The 20,825-nt window shown below is 45.6% G+C and overlaps 2 protein-coding genes and 1 long non-coding RNA gene across 3 annotated transcripts in view; 2 read left to right on the top strand and 1 right to left on the bottom strand.

Moving 5' to 3' along the window:
* LOC114595519 (uncharacterized) overlaps window positions 1–20,825 on the bottom strand; it is a 128,508-nt gene that overhangs the window by 65,146 nt on the left and 42,537 nt on the right. The window lies entirely within an intron of this gene.
* Window positions 1,096–3,320, top strand: LOC144327421 (zinc finger and SCAN domain-containing protein 31-like). The gene is made up of 3 exons (XM_077926760.1): window positions 1,096–1,148; window positions 2,495–2,980; window positions 3,177–3,320. Exons 2-3 carry the CDS (start codon window positions 2,579–2,581, stop codon window positions 3,318–3,320), a joined length of 546 nt encoding a protein of 181 aa, XP_077782886.1. The 5' UTR covers window positions 1,096–1,148; window positions 2,495–2,578.
* Window positions 3,525–20,184, top strand: LOC144327643 (uncharacterized). The gene is made up of 3 exons (XM_077928069.1): window positions 3,525–3,625; window positions 5,866–5,992; window positions 11,127–20,184. The coding sequence occupies exons 1-3, from the start codon at window positions 3,554–3,556 to the stop codon at window positions 12,383–12,385; spliced, it is 1,458 nt and encodes a 485-aa protein (XP_077784195.1). The 5' UTR covers window positions 3,525–3,553; the 3' UTR covers window positions 12,386–20,184.

Genomic DNA, 20,825 nt, shown 5'->3' with positions numbered 1-20,825 from the left:
CTGGCCTACACTGACTGGCAGCAGCTCCCCAGAGTTTCAGGCAGGGATTTCGTCCAGCCCTTGAAGGAGATGTCAGGGGTTGACCCTGGGACATTCTGCATGCCAAGCAGACGTTCTAGGGCTCCCCATAGTTCCCTAGCCTTTCAATGTTATGCTATTAGCAACCGTGGAGATTCCACCTGCCTCTTTCGAAAGGAGAACACTCAACTGATCAAATAATAATAATAATAATAATAATAATAATAATAATAATAATATATTTATACCCTGCCCACCTGGCTGGGTTCCCAAGGCACTCTGGGCGGCTTCCAACAAAATATTAAAATACAATCGTCCATCAAATATTAAAAGCTTCCCTAAACAAAAAAATAACAACAATCCATTTTCAGTGCATTGAATTAGCAATTAAGCATATCTGGAAAGGGAAATGGCATACTTTTGTATATTAGCATAAAAAGCATGCATGAGAAAGTATTACTCATTTATGATGAGAATAGGATTTATTTATTTTGAACTTTGCTGGGTTCCTCCTTGGCAGCCAGTGCGATTGTTTCAGCAGGGCTAGAACTCAGGACCCGCTGCCTTGAGGGACATCTAAGAGCAGTTGGGCAGGGAAAGGTCTCCCTTGGGAGGTGGTGGACTCTCCTTCCTTGGAGGTTTCTCAGCAGAGATGGGACGGCCATGTGCCATGGATGCTTTAGCTGAGATTCCTGCCTTGCTGGGGGTTGGACTAGATGACCCTGGGATCCCCTCCTATCTCTCCACTCCTGAATTCTAGGAGGAGCTTCCTTGCCTCCTGCAAAGCCCTTTTCCCTGCAAGCTCTTCCTCTGGTTTCTGGCCAAGGGAGGGAGATGCTCAGAGTCCAGCCAAGAGCCTCACCCCCAAAAGGGTATCTGGGCATTGGCGTAGCCAGGGGGGCAGCTGCCCCCTAAATCCATAAAAAATAATAGAAATCTGAGAGAGGGCAGAACTGGAGGGACTCGGCTTGGCAAGGGTTAAAGGGAAGTGAGCTGCCTTCCTAGAGAGGCCAGAAAGCAAGAGGGGGCCAGGTCCTCCAGAGCCAAGGCCCCTCCGTCCCTCCCCAGTCCTTTCCTTGCTTTGGGGTCTCTCCTGCAAGGGCTGCCTCGCTGTCCCCTCCTGGGATCTGGTGAGTCTCCTCTCTCTCCCCCCCCCCCCCGAGGGTGCAGGTCGGAGACGGGGGGGGTCCCAGGGCTGCAGCAGGGGAGGATGCCTGGGGGGCCTGATCAGGGAGGGGCCAGGTCCGCCATGCTCTCCTTCCTGGCGATCAGAGGATCCCAAACTCATTTGGCCCTCCGCCCCCCCCCCCCTTCTGAATAAATCTCCCTTCATTAAACAAAGGAGTCCCTGGGACTTTAACTCTGTGTGACATCACTCAACCTCATTGCACAACCGAGGAAACATGTGCAAATGGTTTTCCAAAGCTGGACGGGGAGGTGGACTAGCCCCCCCCCCAAAGAAAACCCCACATGGAGGAAGGAAGGAAGTTAAGGTGGGAGAGAAAGGCCAGGAATAAAGAGAGGGATCCCATCCCATAGTCTGGCTGCTGCACTGCGGACCAGTTTCCCAGTCGTCTCCCAGGGCAGCTCCCCACGGAGGCCACTGCAGCAATCCCCTCGCACCCAGAGCATGGCATCCCAGGACCACTTCCTCTCTGTCCCAAAGGGATAGTTGCTGGCAAAGAAGCCGGAAATGGGCACTGCTACTCACCGAACCTGCAGGGACCTTGGCATCAATGGCTGTGTGTGTGTGAAGCTATCTTACAGAATAATAATAATAATAATAGTAACAATAATAATAAATTACCGCCTAAATGTCAAGGGAGATGTCTTTGCCCCTGCCCACTTGGCCCTCAGGGGGTTGGTCAGATACATACCTGGCCCTCAGAGCAAAGGGGATCCCACCCCAGGAGTCGGTCTGGAGAGCGGCAGAGTGCAAGAAAAGGAGGCAGAAGCAGGGGAGTGGGGGGGAGGAAAACCTGAGGACCCCCAGGTGAGGACCCCCACTAGAGCCAAGCATCCATGTTTCACAAGATACAAATGACTCCCTTCTCAGTCGGTTCTGACTTCATGCATTGACTGGAAACCAGCAGAAACCAGGTTGATTAATCTCCCAGAAATCCCTTCAGTTGCCTCCACATTTTACGTGGCTAGAAGGCTAGAGACTTATTTCTTCTCCTCTTCCTCCTCTTTCTTTTCAAAAAGATAGCTCATGGTCTGGGATGCGGTGCAGTCCAGCCCTGGTTCCCAGCAAGACTCATCCATGCTTGCTCAGGGAACCATTCCCCCCCTTCAGTTGCCTCCACATTTTGCATTGCAATCTTCTTTCTAGGAGAGCTTCTTCTTCTTCTTCTTCTTCTTCTTCTTCTTCTTCTTCTTCTTCTTCAGAAAATAGCTCATGGTTTGCTTGCTAAGGGAAGCTTTTTCTTCCTCTGACCTACAAATTCTGTAACAAAACAATGTATTTGCTTCGTAGGATTTCCTTGAGCTTTTCATTACGACAGACAGAACTTGGCAGAAGTCCAAAGGGTTCCTTCCGATCTCTCAGAGGCTTCTTGAGATGGATGAGCAAGACTCAGCTGGCCCTGGAACAGTAAGAGGCCATGGCAGCCAAACTGGGAGCAGTGGGGGATTCTGGGAAAACCCAGTGCAGAAGATCCAGAGTGAGGAGGGCACCCTCCGCTCAGAGGTGCAGAGCCAGCAGTTGAGGCAGTTCTGCTGCCAGGAGGCCAAAGGACCCCGAGAGGTTTGCAGCCGACTCTACCACCTTGACCACCAGTGGCTGAAGCCAGAAAGGCACACGAAAGCTGAGATGCTGGACCTGGTGATCTTGGAGCAGTTCCTGGCTGTCCTTCCCCCGGAGATGGAGAGCTGGGTGAGGGAATGCGGAGCGGACACCAGTTCCCAGGCGGTGGCCCTGGCCGAAGGTTTTCTCCTGAGTCAGGCAGAGGAGAGAAAGCAGGTGAGAGAGACTTTCCTCTGGATACTCCCAAGAGGCTCCAAACAGGACAGAGAACATCCCATACTGATGTGCTGATGGCCAATCCGTTTTATGGGAAAGCACCCATGGAATGAGATCTCACACCCTTCAAGTCTTTCTCATTCTCTTTCTAATATTTCTCACCATTCTCTCTTTTGAATCCTTGTTTCTTTTTCAGGGAAAGGATCATTTTGCAGAAATGGACCTGGATTCCTGTGAGGCAGAGAGGCCTCCGTTGGTCACCAGAGAGAGGCCACTGGATAAGGAGGAAGGTGGTTTTTCTCTGTTTGGTCTCATTCTGTTGGTTTTCCAACTCATTTGAGGGTTCTTTTCATCTTGTTTTGGGGGGAGACAGTTGGGAAGAAGGGTCCAGAGGAGGGGAGATATATTTCTGCACAACTAACATATGAAATGGGGACAAACGTCCAAATGCTCTCAGCAGGAAAGGCTTTCTCAAAGGCCCATCGGTAGTTAGAGATGCCCTGTTTCACCTGTGAGATAAGCCGGCAATCCAGGCATCCTGTTTACCTTTTTTCTCGTGCAGGTGGCAGAAGGATGCCGGCAAGACCTCCTGATCCGTCTTTTCCTGGGGACAGAAGGGAAGCAGTGGCTGTGGAACCAGATCAGGTCAGGGGAAGCTGCCTTGTGGGGACAGAGGCCGAGGGATGGAGCAATGTCAAGCACTGTTTGGCTCCGAAGCGCCCTCTTCGATTGCATGGAGCCCGGACAGCCCTGTCGTTTCCCACGGATCTGAGGGCAATGAAACAATCGCTGAGACGGCTAGAGCGCTGGTGGCGGATAACTCATTCTGAAGCTGACTGGACACGGGTTAGAGCTCAGTGTTGAGCCTAGCAAGTGGCAGTAGTGACGGCAAAGAAGACTTTCTTCTCCGTCTCTATTGCATCTGCAGAAAACAGCAGCAGGAGACTTTTTCAGGTGGTTCGCAATTTAGTGGAACCACTTGCTACATTGGGGCCCAGTATGGGCCACATGATCTCCTGCAATGATTTTGCAAAGTTTTTTGCAGATAACGTCGCTCAGATTCAGGAAGAGGTAGACTCCACCGTAGAGCAGGGCCGGGGCGGGAGAGTGCTAGTGTCCTGTCTAGTCAAGTTGCGTGGGATCAATTCCAATCTGTTACCTCTGAGGATGTGGACAGGCTGTTTGGACGAGTGAGCCAACCACCTGTCTCCTTGATCCTTGCCCATCCTGGCTTATAAAATCTAGCCGGGAAGGGCTGGGCGATGGGCTTTGAGGGGTCGTGAATGCTTCTCTCTGTGAGGGAGCCTTCCCAGACCCGCTGAAAGAGGCGGTCTTTAAACCGTTTATTAAAAAACCATCTTTAGATGCTGCTAATATGGACCAGTCTCAAATCTTCCATTCTTGGGCAAGGTGATTGAGCGAGTGGTTGCTGAAGAACTCCAGGCACGCCTGGAAGAAGCGGACCATTTGGATCCCTTCCAGTCGGGATTCAGGCCTCATCATGGGGACTGAAACTGCCTTGGTTGCAGTGGTTGATGATCTCCGGCAGGCTAGGGACAAAGGTGAGAGCTGTTTCCTAGTTCTGCTGGATCTCTCAGCGGCGTTTGATACCATCCTTCTGGACCGTCTTGAGGAGCTGGGAGCACTGTCATACAGTGGTTCTGCTCCTTCTTCCTGGGCTGTGTTCAGAAAGTGGTGGTGGGGGATGAGTGTTCAGACCCCTGGGCTCTCACTTGTGGGTGCCTCAGGGTTCTGTCTTCTCCCCCATGCTTTTCAACATCTCATGCAGCCGCTGGAGAGATCATCAGGGGCTTTGGGCTGGGTACTCATCAGTATGTGGATGATACCCAACTCTACCTCTTTTTCAAATCGGAACCAGTGAAGGCATTGAAGGTCCTCTGTGAGTGTCTGGAGGCAGTTGGAGGATGGATGGCGGCTAACAGATTGAGGTTGAATCCTGTCAAGACAGAAGTACTGTTTTTGGGGGACAGGAGGCGGGCAGGTGTGGGGGACTCCCTGGTCCTGAATGGGGTAACTGTGCCCCTGAAGGACCAGGTGCACATCCTGGGATTCATTCTGGACTCGCAGCTGTCCATGGAGGCACAGGTCAATTGTGTGTCCAGGGCAGCTGTTTATCAGCTCCATCTGGTACGCAGACTGAGACCCTAACTGCCCGCAGACTGTCTCACCAGAGTGGTGCATGCTCTGGTTATCTCTCGCTTGGAGTACTGCAATGCCCTCTATCTGGGGCTGTCTTTGAAGGTGACCCCGAAACTACAACTAATCCAAAATGCGGCAGCTAGACGGATGACTGGGAGTGGCCGCCGAGATCACATAACACTGGTCCTGAAAGACCTGCATTGGCTCCCAGTACGTTTCCGAGCTCAATTCAAAGTGTTGGTGCTGACCTTTAAAGCCCTAAACGGCCTCGGTCCAGTATAACTGAAGGAGCGTCTTCACCTCCATCGTTCTGCCCGGACACTGAGGTCCACCGCCAAGGGCCTTCTGGCGGTTCCCTCGCTGCAAGAAGCCAAGTTAAAGGGAACCAGGCCCAGGGCCTTCTTGGTAGTGGCACCCGCCCTATGGAATGCCCTCCCACCAAATGCCAAAGAGAAAAATAACTACCAAACTTTTAGAAGACATCTAAAGGCAGCCCACTTTAGGGAAGCTTTTAATGTTGAATACATTGTTGTATTTTAGTGTTTTGTTGGAAGCCGCCCAGAGTTCTGGCTGGGGAAACCCAGCCAGATGGGCAGGGTATAAATAATAATAATAATAATAATAATAATAATAATAATAATAATAATTATTATTACAGGGAGGAAACAACTGAGCAGATCATATTTCTGCTGTCTCAGAGGAGGACATTTCCCTTTTTCTTTTAGGGTTCATTGTGCTTTGAAGATGTTGCTGTTCGTTTCACGGACGAGGAGTGGGCGTTGCTGGATCCTGACCAGAGAGCTCTGCATAAGCACGTCATGGAGGAGAATCATGGGATCATGGCCTCTCTTGGTAAGGCTCCCTGTGGGATCGTCATATCTGCCTGGAACTTCAAAAAATACCTCTATGGGCCCAACCTCATATATTTTTACAGAGCTCAACAGCACCCCCTATAACACCTGGGAACCTAACACCCCCCAAAAAAGAGAAAATTACAGTTTTGTCTTTGAACAATCTTCCTCAAATTATTCCTTTTTCTACCACAATTGGGCTGGTCTGAACTTCCCAGGCCATCTTCAACGTCAGCTTCAGAATTGTTAGGGAAGCTGAGTAGCTTCAGGTTTTTGTTTTTGCCCCTGTCAGTCTTGGGTTGACCAAAGAGCCGACTGGCAGCGAAGCTCAGGTGCTGCCAGCCAGAGAAGAAGCAGGCCTAGGGAGAGGAGACTTAGCAGCGGAAGGCAGAGAGGAGGGGGAGAGGAACTGTCATCTGAGCTCTGAACAAAGGGGAGAAGAAAAAGAGAGCGAGAGTGACAGACAGCTGTGTGAGAGCTACAGGAGTGAGTCAGACGCTGGAATGCAGGAAGCATTCTCTGCCAAATTTAAAGATACTGGAAGAGAAGGTGGGGGCTTCCGTGCTGGGGAAGGGGGAGGAGCTCAGTCTGGGCAACTCCATCTTGTGGGGAGGACGATGAGTAGAGGAGCTCCGTCCAAGTTTGTTGTTTTAGCAATAAATCTGAAATTATTAACAGCCAGAGTCGTCTCACGTTTGTGGGAGAGACCAAGCCATAACAAGAACTGACATTGGAGATGGAGGGGATGCCATGACTGGGCCAAACAAAATCCATCCCAGAGAAGAGCTATGGAATCTCAGGTAGTAGTAGCAGTGATGAGGATGATGATGATGATGATACATTGGTACCTCGGTTTACAAACTTAATCTTTTCCAGAACAGGTACCACTGTAGTAATAATAATAATAATTTTTATTTCTACCCTGCCCATAGTAATAATAATAATAATCTGATTCCATATAAAAAGAACATTAATTTTAAAATGAACAACTTATACTGGTGGCCAAAATTGTGGAAACCTTTTGTGAAAAGTGTATTTCTGAGGTTTGATGGCTCATAACACCACTTTTGTGTGGAATAATGCCATAAAATTATATAGCACTGGAAAGACAATTTAATGAAGAATGTAATGCAATTGCTTTTAAGAAGGAGTATTTATTAGAACAGCAGTCATAAAGAAAAAACGTGAAACCTTTGGTAACCATTGGTAACCTGTAGCTTTCATTACGGCCTTACAATGCTTTCCCATGAAGTGAACCAAATTTTTAGTTCTGCACCTGTAAGAATGTGAAACCAAGATTGAATTAATTGGGCTTTATTGCTGGATTGCTTCTAACAAAGAAGTTTCTTTAGTCGGCTCCATAGATTTCTGATTGGGTTAATGTTTGGGCTATTCCCAAGCCATTCCGGCAGTGGAATAGGATTATCTTGAAAGCACCTTTTTCACACAGCAGCAACAGGACATGGAGCTGAATCCTGTTGAAATAGAAAATAAATATATAAGTAGGAGGTGGCCACTAGGGGCGCCTTGGAAGATGGCGGATATTAACATCTATCCAGCTCGCATGAGGTAATTAGAGGCTGATTATGGGGAGTAAATCAGTCTCCCTCATCTCTCCAGGGGGGAGAGATGCAGTTTTACCCGCTGTTGCCATAAATCACCCCCGAGTTCGGAAGAAGGAGGGCGTGAGGCACTGGGTGCACAACCCTCGGCGCGCCTCAGAACTCCTCCGAAGCTACTTCCAGGAGCAAAACTAGTTGTGTTACTTAAAAGGAAAAAAATTGGTGAAAGATAACGCACAGGCTTCAAGAGAGGCAGGAGGTTTTTATCTGCTAACAATTTTACCATTGAAATGAAGAAGACTGAGACGGAAGATTACATCAAAGAACTACCGACATGCTGGTATGTGGATTGGAGTGCAACGGAACTAAAGGGGGGGAATGACTTTATCTTTTTTTGCTCTGTGTGATTAACTAATAACCCTCCCTCTTAGAATATCCATCACAGCAACTAATTGGCAAATGGGACTAAAAAGGAACTGTGTGGGAATAATATGAATTTAAAGGTTTTACTCTGTAAAGGATTTGGAAAGAAGGGCTCTCTTTGTGACGCAGTTAGAATGGAGATTTGATACGAGACCTGTGTTGCAGGAGGTTTGGTCTTGGGGAGGGCGAGCCGAAGATTTATTACTTTCGATGAGATTGTGAACTGGAAGGGGCAGCCCTCCTGGAAAAAGACTAATTTACGATGCAACAGGTCAGGAAAGTTAAAGAGCGAGCTTTTGGACTGTATTTCATCGGAACAACAAGATGGCGATTGCTTGCTCGAGCGGAAATGCCTGGATTATTGGGATTTACGAGAGAGCAGTACAAAGCCCACACAAAAGTACAAACAAGACTGTTTCTTTCAACCCACTTGTGGAGCAATTCGGAGGTGAATGAAAAGGAAAATGAGTAACGACAAGGATTGAGAAGAAGGGACTGGAAATATCATTCTTAATATGAAAGCAGCAGAAAATATTCGAGGATTGGACTCCTGCCGATCAAGAAGCATGGGTACCCCCCACAAAAATTTATAATTTGGAAAATAATTGGATTACATGATATGTATTGTTATAATTTGGACTAATTGGTTTGATGTGTTTAATTCGGTAATATGAAACTTAATAAAAATTATTTTTTTAAAAAAAGAAAGTAAATACATAAATATATATTTATATAAATATATATAAATGCTTCAGTATCTTAGTAAAGATCACCTGCGGAAGGCTTCAGTTTGGGCTAAAGTATTTCATTTTTTATTTGGGGGCATTTCCATTCCCATTAATGATGAAAATTATGCCCACACCTTTTGCTGCCATACAAACTCAGATCATCACACTATCTGGGTGTTTCACGGTTGGTGTAATGCAAGTAGCATGTAAATCTTCTCTGATTCTTCCCCTTGTGTATTTCATGCCATCACTACCAAGCAAGGAGATTTGGGTCACATCCCTCCAAAAACATTGTCCCATTGTTCCGCGTCCAATTAACATGGGTTTCATCTTTTCAACCTTTGTGGGGGCCACTAGGGGGCGCATAGGAAGATGGCCAACAATAACATCTCTCCGACCCACAGGAGGTAATTTGGAGGCTATGTTGGGAGTAATTAGGCTCCCTACCCACTCAAGACGGTGAGTGGGGCCGTTTGCCTGCTGTGCCCGATACCACACCCGAATTTTTGAGAGGGATGGGGGCATTAGGCACAAAAACCCTCCTGTGGGATCTCGGCACTCCTGGACGCTGTCTCTGACCTGCGCCACTAGCTGCAAGAACTTCAAAAGAAACAATTTGGCACGAAGGAATGCACATGCTTCAGGAAATGAGGAGGAGTGAAGACTGCAACAGAAGAGGTCTCTGGAAAAATAAGATTTAAATTATGAGAAGACACTTCAAGATACGGTATGGCAAAGGACTGAAGGGGGAGGGGAAAAGAGGCAAAAGCCAGAAATGAGGTTTTAAGGACTTAAGCTGTGAATCTAAGGCTGTGTGGAGATAAACTTTCGAACCAAAGCATGTTTCTAGGAGACTGTGGAATGTATAAGAGCTTTGTTCTGACGCAGTCAAAAATCCCGTCGCCATTTTGGGAAGCTCTGTCGGAGGACTAAGTCCGGGAGGAGGAAGAGTGAAAGAGAGCGTTCTTACATCATGGGAGAAACTCCTCAAAGAGGTCTTAAGAGCGACAGAGCTATAATTTACAAGGGAAAAAGTGATCTTATCTCCGAAGGTGACGATTTATGGGAACCATCTGGAATTGAGGATTGACGACGGGAAATCCACACAGGAGTATTATCGGAGTTTATCGGCTTAAGGAGACCATCAGAAGACACCATAAAGGACAAAGAGAAAATATATGATTAAGAAGTGATGTGGAAACAGCAAGATAAGATTGGAAAGAACTATGAATATGTGTTTGGACTGTTTGAACATCTATTTGGACTTATTTGTACTGATTTGGACATTAATGCAGAAGTAAGGATTAGATCAGAATACTTCCTCGGATCTGGAAGTATGGGACCCCCCAACAAAATTTAAAAATTCGGCTCTGTAATTTGGAATTTATGTGATGTGGTTTGATTTGATGTGATTGGCCGGTTAATAAAATTTATTTTTTTAAAAAAAATCTTTTCAACCTTTGCTTGAGAGATTTTCTTTAGTCGTTTAGTCGTGTATGACTCTTTGTGACCCCATGGACCAGAGCACACCAGGTCCTATTGTCTTCCACTGCCTCCCGCAGTTTGGTTAAACTCATGCTTGAGAGATAACAATGGCTTTTTCCTTAGAATTCTAACATTTAGAGCAGTCCTTGCACTCAACTTCACATTACATCTCGCCATGTCATCTTGTATACACCAAAATGATTTTCTTTTGTCATGTAGGGACAGTCTCTCTATTCTTCGATCGTTACTTGCCTTTGTGCACCTTTTCCTGCCTTTACCAGTCTGATTTTATAGTTGCTGAGTCTCCTTATACCTCTTCAATAATATCGAAATGCCAGCTTTGGTTAAGTTTTCCCCAATCTTTCATCTAATTTCTTCATAACTGTAGCCCTGTTCACTTAATGCTACAATTTTACATTGCTTTCTGGGTGACCAGTCAACTCTTTGTGCCATTTCTATAATTTTATTATGTTTTACAACCTCACTAAATGAAAGAACAAAAAAAAAAAAAAAAAAACCAACCAACTTGACAGCAATCACATAACACACTGACAAAAGTCAACCTAAGCAAGTTGTGCTTCCTTTTTCTGGTTATTTGACTATAACATTTGATAGAATATGGGTAATTGAACAACCTTTGTTGAATTGCAGTCTTCATTAAATTGTCTTTCCATTGATATATTATTTTATGATATTACTCCAAATGAAGTGGTGTTATAAGCCATCAAAACTCTGAAATACACTTTTTTCCAAAAGTCTTCCACAATTTTGACCACTACTGTATATCAAACAAACCAACATTCAACAACTCATCAGAACATAATAATAAATATGATGGTTAATGACAAACAACACAGGTAATGAACACAAGCCCAACTTCCTTCAGTTCTTCTCCATTTGTTCCTGAGGCTCTAATCCCTTTTTGTCTCCATTGCAGATTGTGATGAATCGAAAATTGTGAACAAAGGTGACCACGATAAAATCCCCAGAGAGGAGAAGCTGTGTAAAAATTTAGAGTGTGGAGAAAGCTGCAATCAGAGCTCCAATTCCACTTCCCATCAACAAAATCTCATTGGAAATAAACTCTATCAGCGCATGGAATGTGGAAAGACCTTCAGCCAGAGCTCCTCTCTCACTTCCCATCAAAGAATTCACACAGGGGAGAAACTCTATCAGTGTGTGGAATGTGGAAAGAGCTTCAGTCGGATCTCCCATCTCACTTCCCATCAAAGAATTCATACAGGGGAAAAACCCCATCAGTGTGTGGAATGTGGAAAGAGCTTCATTCAGAGCTCCTCTCTCACTTCACATCGAAGAATTCATACAGGGGAGAAACCCTATCAGTGTGTCGAATGTGGAAAGAGCTTCAGGAAGAGCTCCGATCTCACTTCACATCAAAGAATTCATACAGGGGAGAAACCCTATCAGTGTGTGGAATGCGGAAAGAGCTTCAGAATGAGCCACGATCTCACTTCCCATAAGAGAATTCATACAGGGGAGAAACCCTATCAGTGTGTGGAATGCGGAAAGAGCTTCAGTCAGATCTCCGGTCTCACTTACCATCAAAGAATTCATACAGGGGAGAAACCCTATCAGTGTGTGGAATGCGGAAAGAGCTTCAGTCAGATCTCCGGTCTCACTTACCATCGAAGAATTCATACAGGGGAGAAACCCTATCTGTGTGTGGAATGTGGAAAGAGCTTCCCTGATAGCCCCTCTCTCACTTCCCATCGAAGAATTCATACAGGGGAGAAACCCTATCAGTGTGTGGAATGCGGAAAGAGCTTCACTCAGAGCTCCTATCTCACTAAGCATCAGAGAATTCATACAGGCGAGAAACCCCATCAGTGTGTGGAATGTGGAAAGAGCTTCACTCAGAGCTCCTATCTCACTAAGCATCAGAGAATTCATACAGGGGAGAAACCCTATCAGTGTGTGGAATGTGGAACGAGCTTCACTCAGAACTCCAAACTCACTTCCCATCAAAGAATTCATACAGGGGAGAAACCATATCAGTGTGTGGAATGTGGAAAGAGCTTCAGTCACAGCCACAATCTCACTTCCCATCAAAGAATTCATACAGGGGAGAAACCATATCAGTGTGTGGAATGTGGAAAAAGCTTCAGACAGAGGGCCAATCTTACTTCCCATCAAAGAATCCATACAAAGGTTAGAAAAACCATTGTACAGATTTAGGAGCCAGGCAAATCCACACTTTTTTAACCAGGCCTTTGGCTGATTAACATTTAATGCCCTTTTAAAATGTGGTGTTTTGTGTTTTTATTTTGTTTTTTTATGTTGTAACCATCCTGAGACCTGTGGGTGTAGGGAATAGCTGCCAACTTTCTGCACCACCTAGAGTACCCACAGAATTGTGGCTTCTACTGGTAACACACATAGGAGAGCAAATGAAAGAGAAACACAAGGGGCAGAAAAAAACCTGGAAAGGGCCATACCAAATGGACACCCGGTGTGAAGAGGTCACTTTCCCCACTGCTGAACAATGCCACAGGTAGAGGAGATGGAATGCTAGGAGTGTACTCCATGGCAAGGGAAGCTGCTGGGAAATTGAACTACGAGCTCAAAATATTACTTTTTTAAAAAGTTGCTGCCATTATAGGCATTACAGGCAGAAAGCTGGAGGGTGAGCAGGCCCAGGCTGTGCTGCACCCAAGAGTGGGGGTGAAGGGAGAAGGGAGAAGTGAAGAGACTGAAAGCTTTTTCTTCCCGATGCGTTTCCGGTGCAGCTCTGAATTCCACCTGGTCCGGAATTGTCCAGTGGAGCCAAGGATGTCTCCAAGGCCGTTTTCTTTGGCAACCAGATAACAGGAGCTGCCAAGTGTGGGAAGCCTCAAAAGGTCTCAAGGAAACTGGCAGCGACATGTCGTCACAGTATCATTTGGCTGCTGCTATGGCAACAGTGAAAAACTGTGACCAGGGCCACGTGCTGAGCTGGGTGATTGTCAGTGGGGCCAGTCACCACCTCATGTCATCGCTATCTAGTGGTTTTTTGTGGAACTGCAAGGCTGTGAAAACTGGAAGAAGTGTAACTCTTGCAGATGGTTCCAAGCGCTATGTCTGGCTCTGTTTATTGTTCTTTATTACAGGCGGAGATTGAGGCCTATGTCGTTCCAGAGATGCAGTGCTGTTTGCTTTCTGTTTCCTCTCTTGTCCATGCTGGGTTCAAAGTGTGTTTTGAAAATAATGTTTATTCCATTTCCAGAGGTGGGCGACAACTGGTCAGTGTTGAGTGCAAAGACAGGCTGTTTGTGCTAGAATCGCCTATTGCACGTAAAGGTCCCACTGAGGATGCACAAGCACAGTGTGGTAACTTTCCCATTCATGATGGGTGCCATCATGGCGTTTAGCACCGGAGAATGTCACATATCAACTGGGGGTATGTGAAGAAGGTCCCAGGGTGCACTGAGGGGTGCAAGATGAAGGCATGTGACAAATACCTGGAATGCAGGGTGCCTTCAAGAAAGCCAAGGTTCAGACGTGCTCTTATCCTAGGTCTGACAGAGTAACCACAAAACCTTTTGAGCTAGTCCATGCAGACCTTTGCAGCCCTATGCCAGTTGCCAGTCTGGGCGGGGCCAAATTTGTGCTATCTCTGGTGGATGATTATTCCAGAAATGGGTGGATTTTCTCTCTGAAGCACAAGTGAGAGGCTGCTGCTTTGGTGAAAGACTGGATAACGGCAGTGAGAACTACTGTTCTTACTGCGGGTCAAGGGCTTTCAATCAGATCGCGGTGGAGAGTTCACCAGTTCTGCGTTGCAGAACTTCTTCTGCCAGAAAGGCATACACCACAGGTTGACTGTAGCAAATTCTCCTCAGGAGAATGGAGTTGCAGAATGCAGGTAGAGAATGCTGCAGGAGGCAACCAAAGCCATGCTCTTTGACACAGGGTTGCCCCAGTGGTTTTGGGTGGAAGCGTGGAAATCCACATCGTTCACTCTGAACCGTTCTTACAGTTCTGTAGTAGGGGACACGCCCTATTTTCTGCTGCACAGCAAGAAGCTGGGCATGTTTAGCCTGGAGAAGAGGAGGTTAAGGGGTGATATGATAGCCATGTTCAAATATATAAAAGGATGTCACATAGAGGAGGGAGAAAGGTTGTTTTCTGCTGCTCCAGAGAAGCGGACACGGAGCAATGGATCCAAACTGCAGGAAAGAAGATTCCAGCTAAACATTAGGAAGAACTTCCTGACAGTAAGAGCTGTTCGACAGTGGAATTTGCTGCCAAGGAGTGTGGTGGAGTCTCCTTCTTTGGAGGTCTTTAAGCAGAGGCTTGACAACCATATGTCAGGAGTGCTGTGATGGTGTTTCCTGCTTGGCAGGGGGTTGGACTCGATGGCCCTTGTGGTCTCTTCCAACTCTATGATTCTATGATTCTATTCTAAGCCCAAGGTGCATTTCTTCCGTGTGTTTGGATGTGAGGCTTGGGTCCTTGTGCCAAACACTGAAAGGGTGGCCCTAGGTCCCAGAGAATGATCCTTTGTGGGTATGAGCCAGGGACCAAGTGGTGGAGATTTGCCTATCTAGAAGGCAATCAGTCTAGGATTCTAGTCAGCAGGAGTGCTGAGTTCTGTGAGCAGAGTGGGTGGAAATGCATACATGGGAATCCAGACATTCTTTCAGAGAGTCTGCTTGACTCTGCTGATGAAGGAAAGGTAGAAACTGATCTTGCTGCTGAGGCTCAGAGTCCCAACCCAGAGCAGGAACAGGAAAGGGCATCTCCTAAAGCTGTTAAGCTAGAGCCAAAGAGTGCTCCTCCTCACCCACAAATCCAGTTGAGAAATCCAGAATGCGCAGTAAGTCAGAGGGGAGAGCAAGGACACACTAGTTGGCCCTAGTGGGTCAGAGGGGGTACCTGAGGTTGTGCTGAGGTGTTCAGCTCACACTACTAAAGGAAAACCACCTGAAAGGTTTGAGGTCACTAGCGTGTGGATTGGTGTGGCTCAGTGTGAACCAGAGTATTGAGGAAGTTCAGAAGTTGCCTGAAGAGGAAGCCAGGAAGTGGCAAGAGGCAGTGCAGAAGGAAATGAACTCAATGGAGTCTCTAGGTGTGTTCTCCATCACGACGCTGCCAGCAAGCAAGCAGGCCGTGAGCAGCCGCCGGGTTTACCGTCTTCAACCCACAGCAACTGGACAACCGCAGTACAAGGCTAGGCTGGTAGCCAGAGGGTTTACGCAGTGGAACTGCTGCCTTACACTGAGGTGTATGCTCCTACTTCCAGAAGTAAAAGTCTGTGCATGCTCTTAGCCATTGCTGCACAGAGAGGTCATCAGGTGCATCACTTTGATGTGGATGTAGCCTATTTGAACTCAGACCTCCAGGAGGATCTGTACATGCATCCTCCTCCAGGGCTTGAGAGCAATAGGCCAGATGCAGTGTGGAAGCTTCATAAGTCCATTTACGGTCTGAAGCAATCGGCCGGGAACTGGAACTTGTTTCTGAACGAAGCCTTAGAGAGCATGGGTTTCAAGAGGAGTCTTGCTGATAGCTGCCTGTACCTGAAAGGGCCAGGAGAGTCACAGGAGGTGGTCTTGATTTTTGTGGATGATACAATCTATGTGGCAAAGACAGGGAAAGAGGTTCAAGGGTTTGCCACAGAACTTGGAAAACATTTCCAACTCAAAAACCTAGGTCCAGTGAAAGTTTACCTAGGCGTCCAGATAGATAGGTCCCAGGATGGAAGCTTCTTGCTCAGTCAGAAAGGCCAGATTGAGCAGTTGCTTGAGTAGTTCAGAATGTCTGAATGTGCAGGGGTCAGTACACCCATGGAGACAAGCTACGTGAAAGACAGTCAGCTAGGGGAATGTGCCGAGTTCGAAAACACTGAGATCTTTCAGTCAGCTCTGGGTAGTTTGCTGTATCTCTCCCAGTGGAGCAGACCAGACATACGCTAGCATTTGCTACCAATCTGCTCAGCAGGGAAGCCACAAGGCCAAGTGTGAGTGCCTGGAATGGTATCAAGAGGATGCTGGGTTACCTGCAGGATACCAAAGATTTCTGCCTCAAACTGTTGGCTAAGGGTGAAACCAAGCTTACATACTGAACTGATAGCGACTGGGTGAATCTGGAAGACAGGAAGTCTGTGCCTGGGATGGGAATAAAGTTTGGGGACACTCTAGTTGGGTGGAAGTCCCAAAAGCAGAGTCTCATTGCGCTTTCCTCTACTGAAGCTGAATTCAGTGCATTGTCAGAGCTTTGCAGAGAACTAGAGTTTTACACGTGTTTGGTCCAAGAAATCTGCGGGGATTGTTGTTTGCCCGTCACTGTTTGGGAGGATAATCAACCCTGTCTGAAGTTGGCAGAGTCTGGGCAGTTTAAGGCCAGAACCAAACATTTGGACATACGTTTCCAAAATGTGTGTCGGAATGTCCAGTCAGGCTTGGTGATGCTGAAGTACTGTCCAAGCCAGCAGAATCTGGCAGATGGGTTTACTAAACCTTTGAGTTTCCAGAGGCACAGTGAATTCTGTGCAGGGTTGTTTTGGGGGTAAGTGTTGATGCTTACGAGCCCCAGCAGTGCAGGACAAGAGGGGGTGTGAGGAGAATCAGAGCTTACAGGGTTAAAACAGCTCAGAGTCTTGTGTTGTGCCCACTGAGGGGTGGAGATCCCTACATCCGAGATCTCTTATTTGTCTTTCTGCTTTCATTTTCTGACCAAGACGAAAGGAGTAGCGATATCTGCCGCTCCAAGAACGGATGATTTATTTTTGCTTCTGTACATAAATAAAGCTGCTTAGATTAGAAAGTGGCTGTGTATAGATGCTGTTTACTGCATGCTTACACACACAAGCACAAAGCTGTGTTTCTCTGCTACAAGTCCAGGAAGCTGAGTCGCAGCGTAAGAGTATCGGACTCCACAGGCTCTGGATCGCAGAGCCTAACCCCACAGTTCCTAAGGGACCAAAAAGATAATTGCAGCCTGGATACACTTGCCCAATTCAAACTGATTCCAATTAGAATTTATATAGCCCCATGGTTCTCAACTTTTTTTTTTGAATATTTTTTATTAGGAATTTCAACAGCAATTTATAAAAAACACATCATCCTCATTCCCCCCATTTTCCCCTCCCCCCAGAAAGAAAACCTCCCTTCCCACATTATATTATGACCTATATCTTGTGCCCATTTAATCATGACTGATTTCACCTCTTCATCTTTTGTTTCCCATTCTAGCAGAATACTATATGCACCTTTCAGCAACTTCCCTTTCCCTTCTACGACTTCCTTTTGAAATCTAGATGTTGTGTAGCGAAATCATTTCTTATTGTCTTCTTGTAACCAACTCTGAAAATGGTCTTTTATTTCCTCGTAATCTCTTCGTTTCCATTTTCCTTCTTGATCCTTTAACAAGTCAGCATAGGTAAGCCACTTTCCTTTCTTTCCAAGTGGTTTGAGCAGTAAAGCTTCATGTGGTGAAAGCCACCAAGGGGGTTGCTGTTCTAACAAATCTTTATATCTCTCCCATACACTCGTTAGTGATTTCAAAATTATATGGTTATAAAAACTTTTATGTACCTTCCCTTTCCCATGCCATAAATATGCGTGCCAGCCAAATCTATTGTCATGTCCTTCCAATTCTAATGCTTCTTGCTTTTCCAACTTCACCCAGTCCCTAATCCATATCAGGCATGCAGCTTCATAATATAATTTAAAGTCTGGGAAGACAAAACCGACTCTGTCTTTTATGTCTGTGAAAAACCATTCTAAAAAGGGCAGTTGTTCAAATTAGTCATTTTAACTCTATAAGGGACCATTCCTGCTAAGTCAAAGCATATACACCTTCATGTATCTGCTGTTTAATGGCTCCTGAAGCTTTGTCTTGGCGAAGTGAATTTGAAACCATTTAAAAATGGATAGAGAAGGTTGGCACACTGCAGAGTGCCAGGTGGAACAAGGAAATGTGGTCAAAAATTGATCTAATTTCAATACTGGACTCCGCAATAGTCTGATCTATTAGAAAGCTTAAAATGCATGAGAATCCTCCATTGGGGTGTAGGCAATAAGACACTATACATTGAACATAAAAACAATTATACACAAAAATTGAATCCCCCCTTTGTGGAAATAACATACTGTCAGACACAGCATTCCTACATAATAACACACAACATACTAATGAAATCTCAGTTGCATATCTTGAGGCAATCGTGATCTTTTACATATCTTTTCAATCCTGGGGCACCGAGTCTTGAGGTTTAAGAGGTAAGAGAATGTGCTTGCAATTCAACTTTTTCCCCTTTGTCAGCCCCCTCCCTGTCAGTCTATATGCTTTGGAAAGAGATAGCTGTGGCCACTCTGGTGTCTTTTGTTGTTGTTGCTGCAGGTAATAAATAGTCTTGTGGTCACGAGGAATTGGGCTGAGGGCTTTCCATCGTTGGGTCTGCGTTGACATCTGTAGAAGGGATATCCTGTAAGCGGGAGGGTGGGGCAGGACTTTTGGGACGTAAAGACACAGTTATAAAGGTAAGAGGTAAAAGCCAAAAAGGAGAGAATCTCCTTGAGTTTTCTTGGGAAGCCGCAAACAATAAAAATCTTGGCGAGTTAAGCATTTTATTCATTTCAATATTATCACATTTCCATATAATTACGACTGTTATTATATGCTAAAAATACAAAAAAGAAAAATATAAAAGGAAAACAAAAGTAAAAAAGATAGATTACCAGCTAAACAATTTTTTCCAGACAAAAAATAAATGGACTTGAGAGAACAACAGCGGGTTGTTTTTAAAAAAAAATAATATTATTAAATAATACAAAGATATTATCAAAACCACACAGATTGTTACTGGACTGGAACCTTAAGGACTAGGAGGTGAAGGAGGTGCTGGTGAAATGGGCACACGATTGTGGCTATCCAATGAAGATGAAAAATGGGGGAAATTATGAAAAAAGAATTAAAATTCACCACATGCTATCTGATTTTTAGATGGTACCTGACCCCATCCAAATCAGTCAAAATAAATAAATATCAGCAATAAATGTTGGAGATGCAGACAAAATGAGGGAACCTTATTCCACATGAGGTGGACATGTCCCCAAAGGGAAAATAAAATAAAATAAAATAAATGCTATTTATTTTAAAGAAAACCAAAGCTTTCCTATTTTATATTCTTACAATAAGCATACCAAATGAAAATAAAAGAGAGTTTCTTTACACAACAACAGCGGCTAGGATGTTAATAGCAAAATACTGGAAAATGAGTTAATATCAACAAAAGATGAGTGCCAATTAAAGTTGTGCTAGTACCTTGAAATGGCCACAATGCCAGAACTTCCAAGAGACTGAGATCTACTCCCAGTAATAAAAATCCTGCCAGTGATCTAACCATTGTCTTTGCCCAGAGTTCTTGAGCTTTTCTCAGGGAGCAGTGACCAGAGTTGTGGATCGACCACTAGATCATTTAACAAATTAAAATTACATAAACAATCGTGCTTTAAAAGTTCATACCATATATGAAGTATCAAGATAATAGAACTTTTAACACAGTGGTTTCTTCAGAGAACAACAAGTCTTACAATGTATATAGACAGGCGCAGCATTGATTTTAGCTACAGGTGACAGAAATCTGCAGCTGTAAGGTTTTCTTCTTTAAGTGACCCCTTTAAAACAACAAATGTAGAGCAAACTTGATCCATACACAGGTTTGTTAATTTGTTAAAATATGTTGAATTGTGACATTACATTCATTTATATTACTTAGAATATGTACAATGGATGTACAATGAGAGCGAAACAAGGCATTATTCCGGAAATCCTTGTCAAGACTGTGGAACTGTAATAGGCTCCAATTTGGACTTTATGAACGTATGTGGAACAGAAACTAGCAGACATTTGGTCTTTTGAATGAACTGATTTACTGGGGACTTCCGTCTATATTATTGCAATTTATGTGTTGTTTATGTGCAAGATAAACCTTTGATATTGTGATAAGAATGTATAAAAGAGTATTGTTTATGTGAATGCACAGCCGGTTACATCTTGTGTGTTTGTCAATTCCGGGAACAGCATTCCTGACCCAGATTTTCAGAGGAAGTCCCTAAGATGATTCCCCTTTCAAACGGGATACGTGAACCTAGGCCAGTAGGGTCCTCCTCTCTGTCAGATGGAGAACCCCTCCCCCAAAGCCCCTCCCTCCCCCACTTCCCCATGGGGGTCCCCCACACCACCCATCACTCACCAGGATGGCTTTGGCTGTCTCCTGCTTGGAGCACTTCTGGGTTCAGAGCCCCCTGAGCTGAGCTGCCTGGCAGTTGTGAATCACCTCCTGCAGGTACAGCTGATCTTCTCCAGCAGCTGAAAGACAAAAGTCAGTTCCTCACGAAGGGAGGGCTTCTCCACATCCGAGAGTGCAGAGTGGGGGGCAAGGAGGGCAGGTCTGAGTACCTGCTCTGGTTCTCTCCAATACTCACCTCTGGGGGAGGGATGTGCAACCACAGCACATCTGCAAAGAGAAGGACATGGGGACAGGTGAGTCCCTCCCTGAACACCTGGCAAGGCTATTCCAAGAGTTTTCTCCTGGATTCCAAGTCCTACTGCAAGGGAGGAGGGACACCCCAGGCCTTGGGGGCCAATCCTGGTCTCCTTCAACCAGAATATGGCTCCCCAGGCCAGGGGT

Source organism: Podarcis muralis, chromosome 4 (genome assembly GCF_964188315.1).
Source record: "Podarcis muralis chromosome 4, rPodMur119.hap1.1, whole genome shotgun sequence".
NCBI lineage: Eukaryota > Metazoa > Chordata > Lepidosauria > Squamata > Lacertidae > Podarcis > Podarcis muralis.
This window is presented reverse-complemented; position numbering and strand designations above follow the sequence as displayed.

What these genes read in the sequence shown, in the direction of transcription:
- LOC144327421 (XM_077926760.1), top strand. Translation starts at nt 2,579, where the DNA reads ATGGATGAGCAAGACTCAGCTGGCCCTGGAACAGTAAGAGGCCATGGC. An exon ending in AGGCAGAGGAGAGAAAGCAG is followed by an intron (nt 2,981 to 3,176) that starts GTGAGAGAGACT and finishes TTTCTTTTTCAG; the next exon opens with GGAAAGGATCATTTTGCAGA.
- LOC144327643 (XM_077928069.1), top strand. Translation starts at nt 3,554, where the DNA reads ATGCCGGCAAGACCTCCTGATCCGTCTTTTCCTGGGGACAGAAGGGAA. An exon ending in TGGCTGTGGAACCAGATCAG is followed by an intron (nt 3,626 to 5,865) that starts GTCAGGGGAAGC and finishes TTTTTCTTTTAG; the next exon opens with GGTTCATTGTGCTTTGAAGA. An exon ending in TGGGATCATGGCCTCTCTTG is followed by an intron (nt 5,993 to 11,126) that starts GTAAGGCTCCCT and finishes TCTCCATTGCAG; the next exon opens with ATTGTGATGAATCGAAAATT.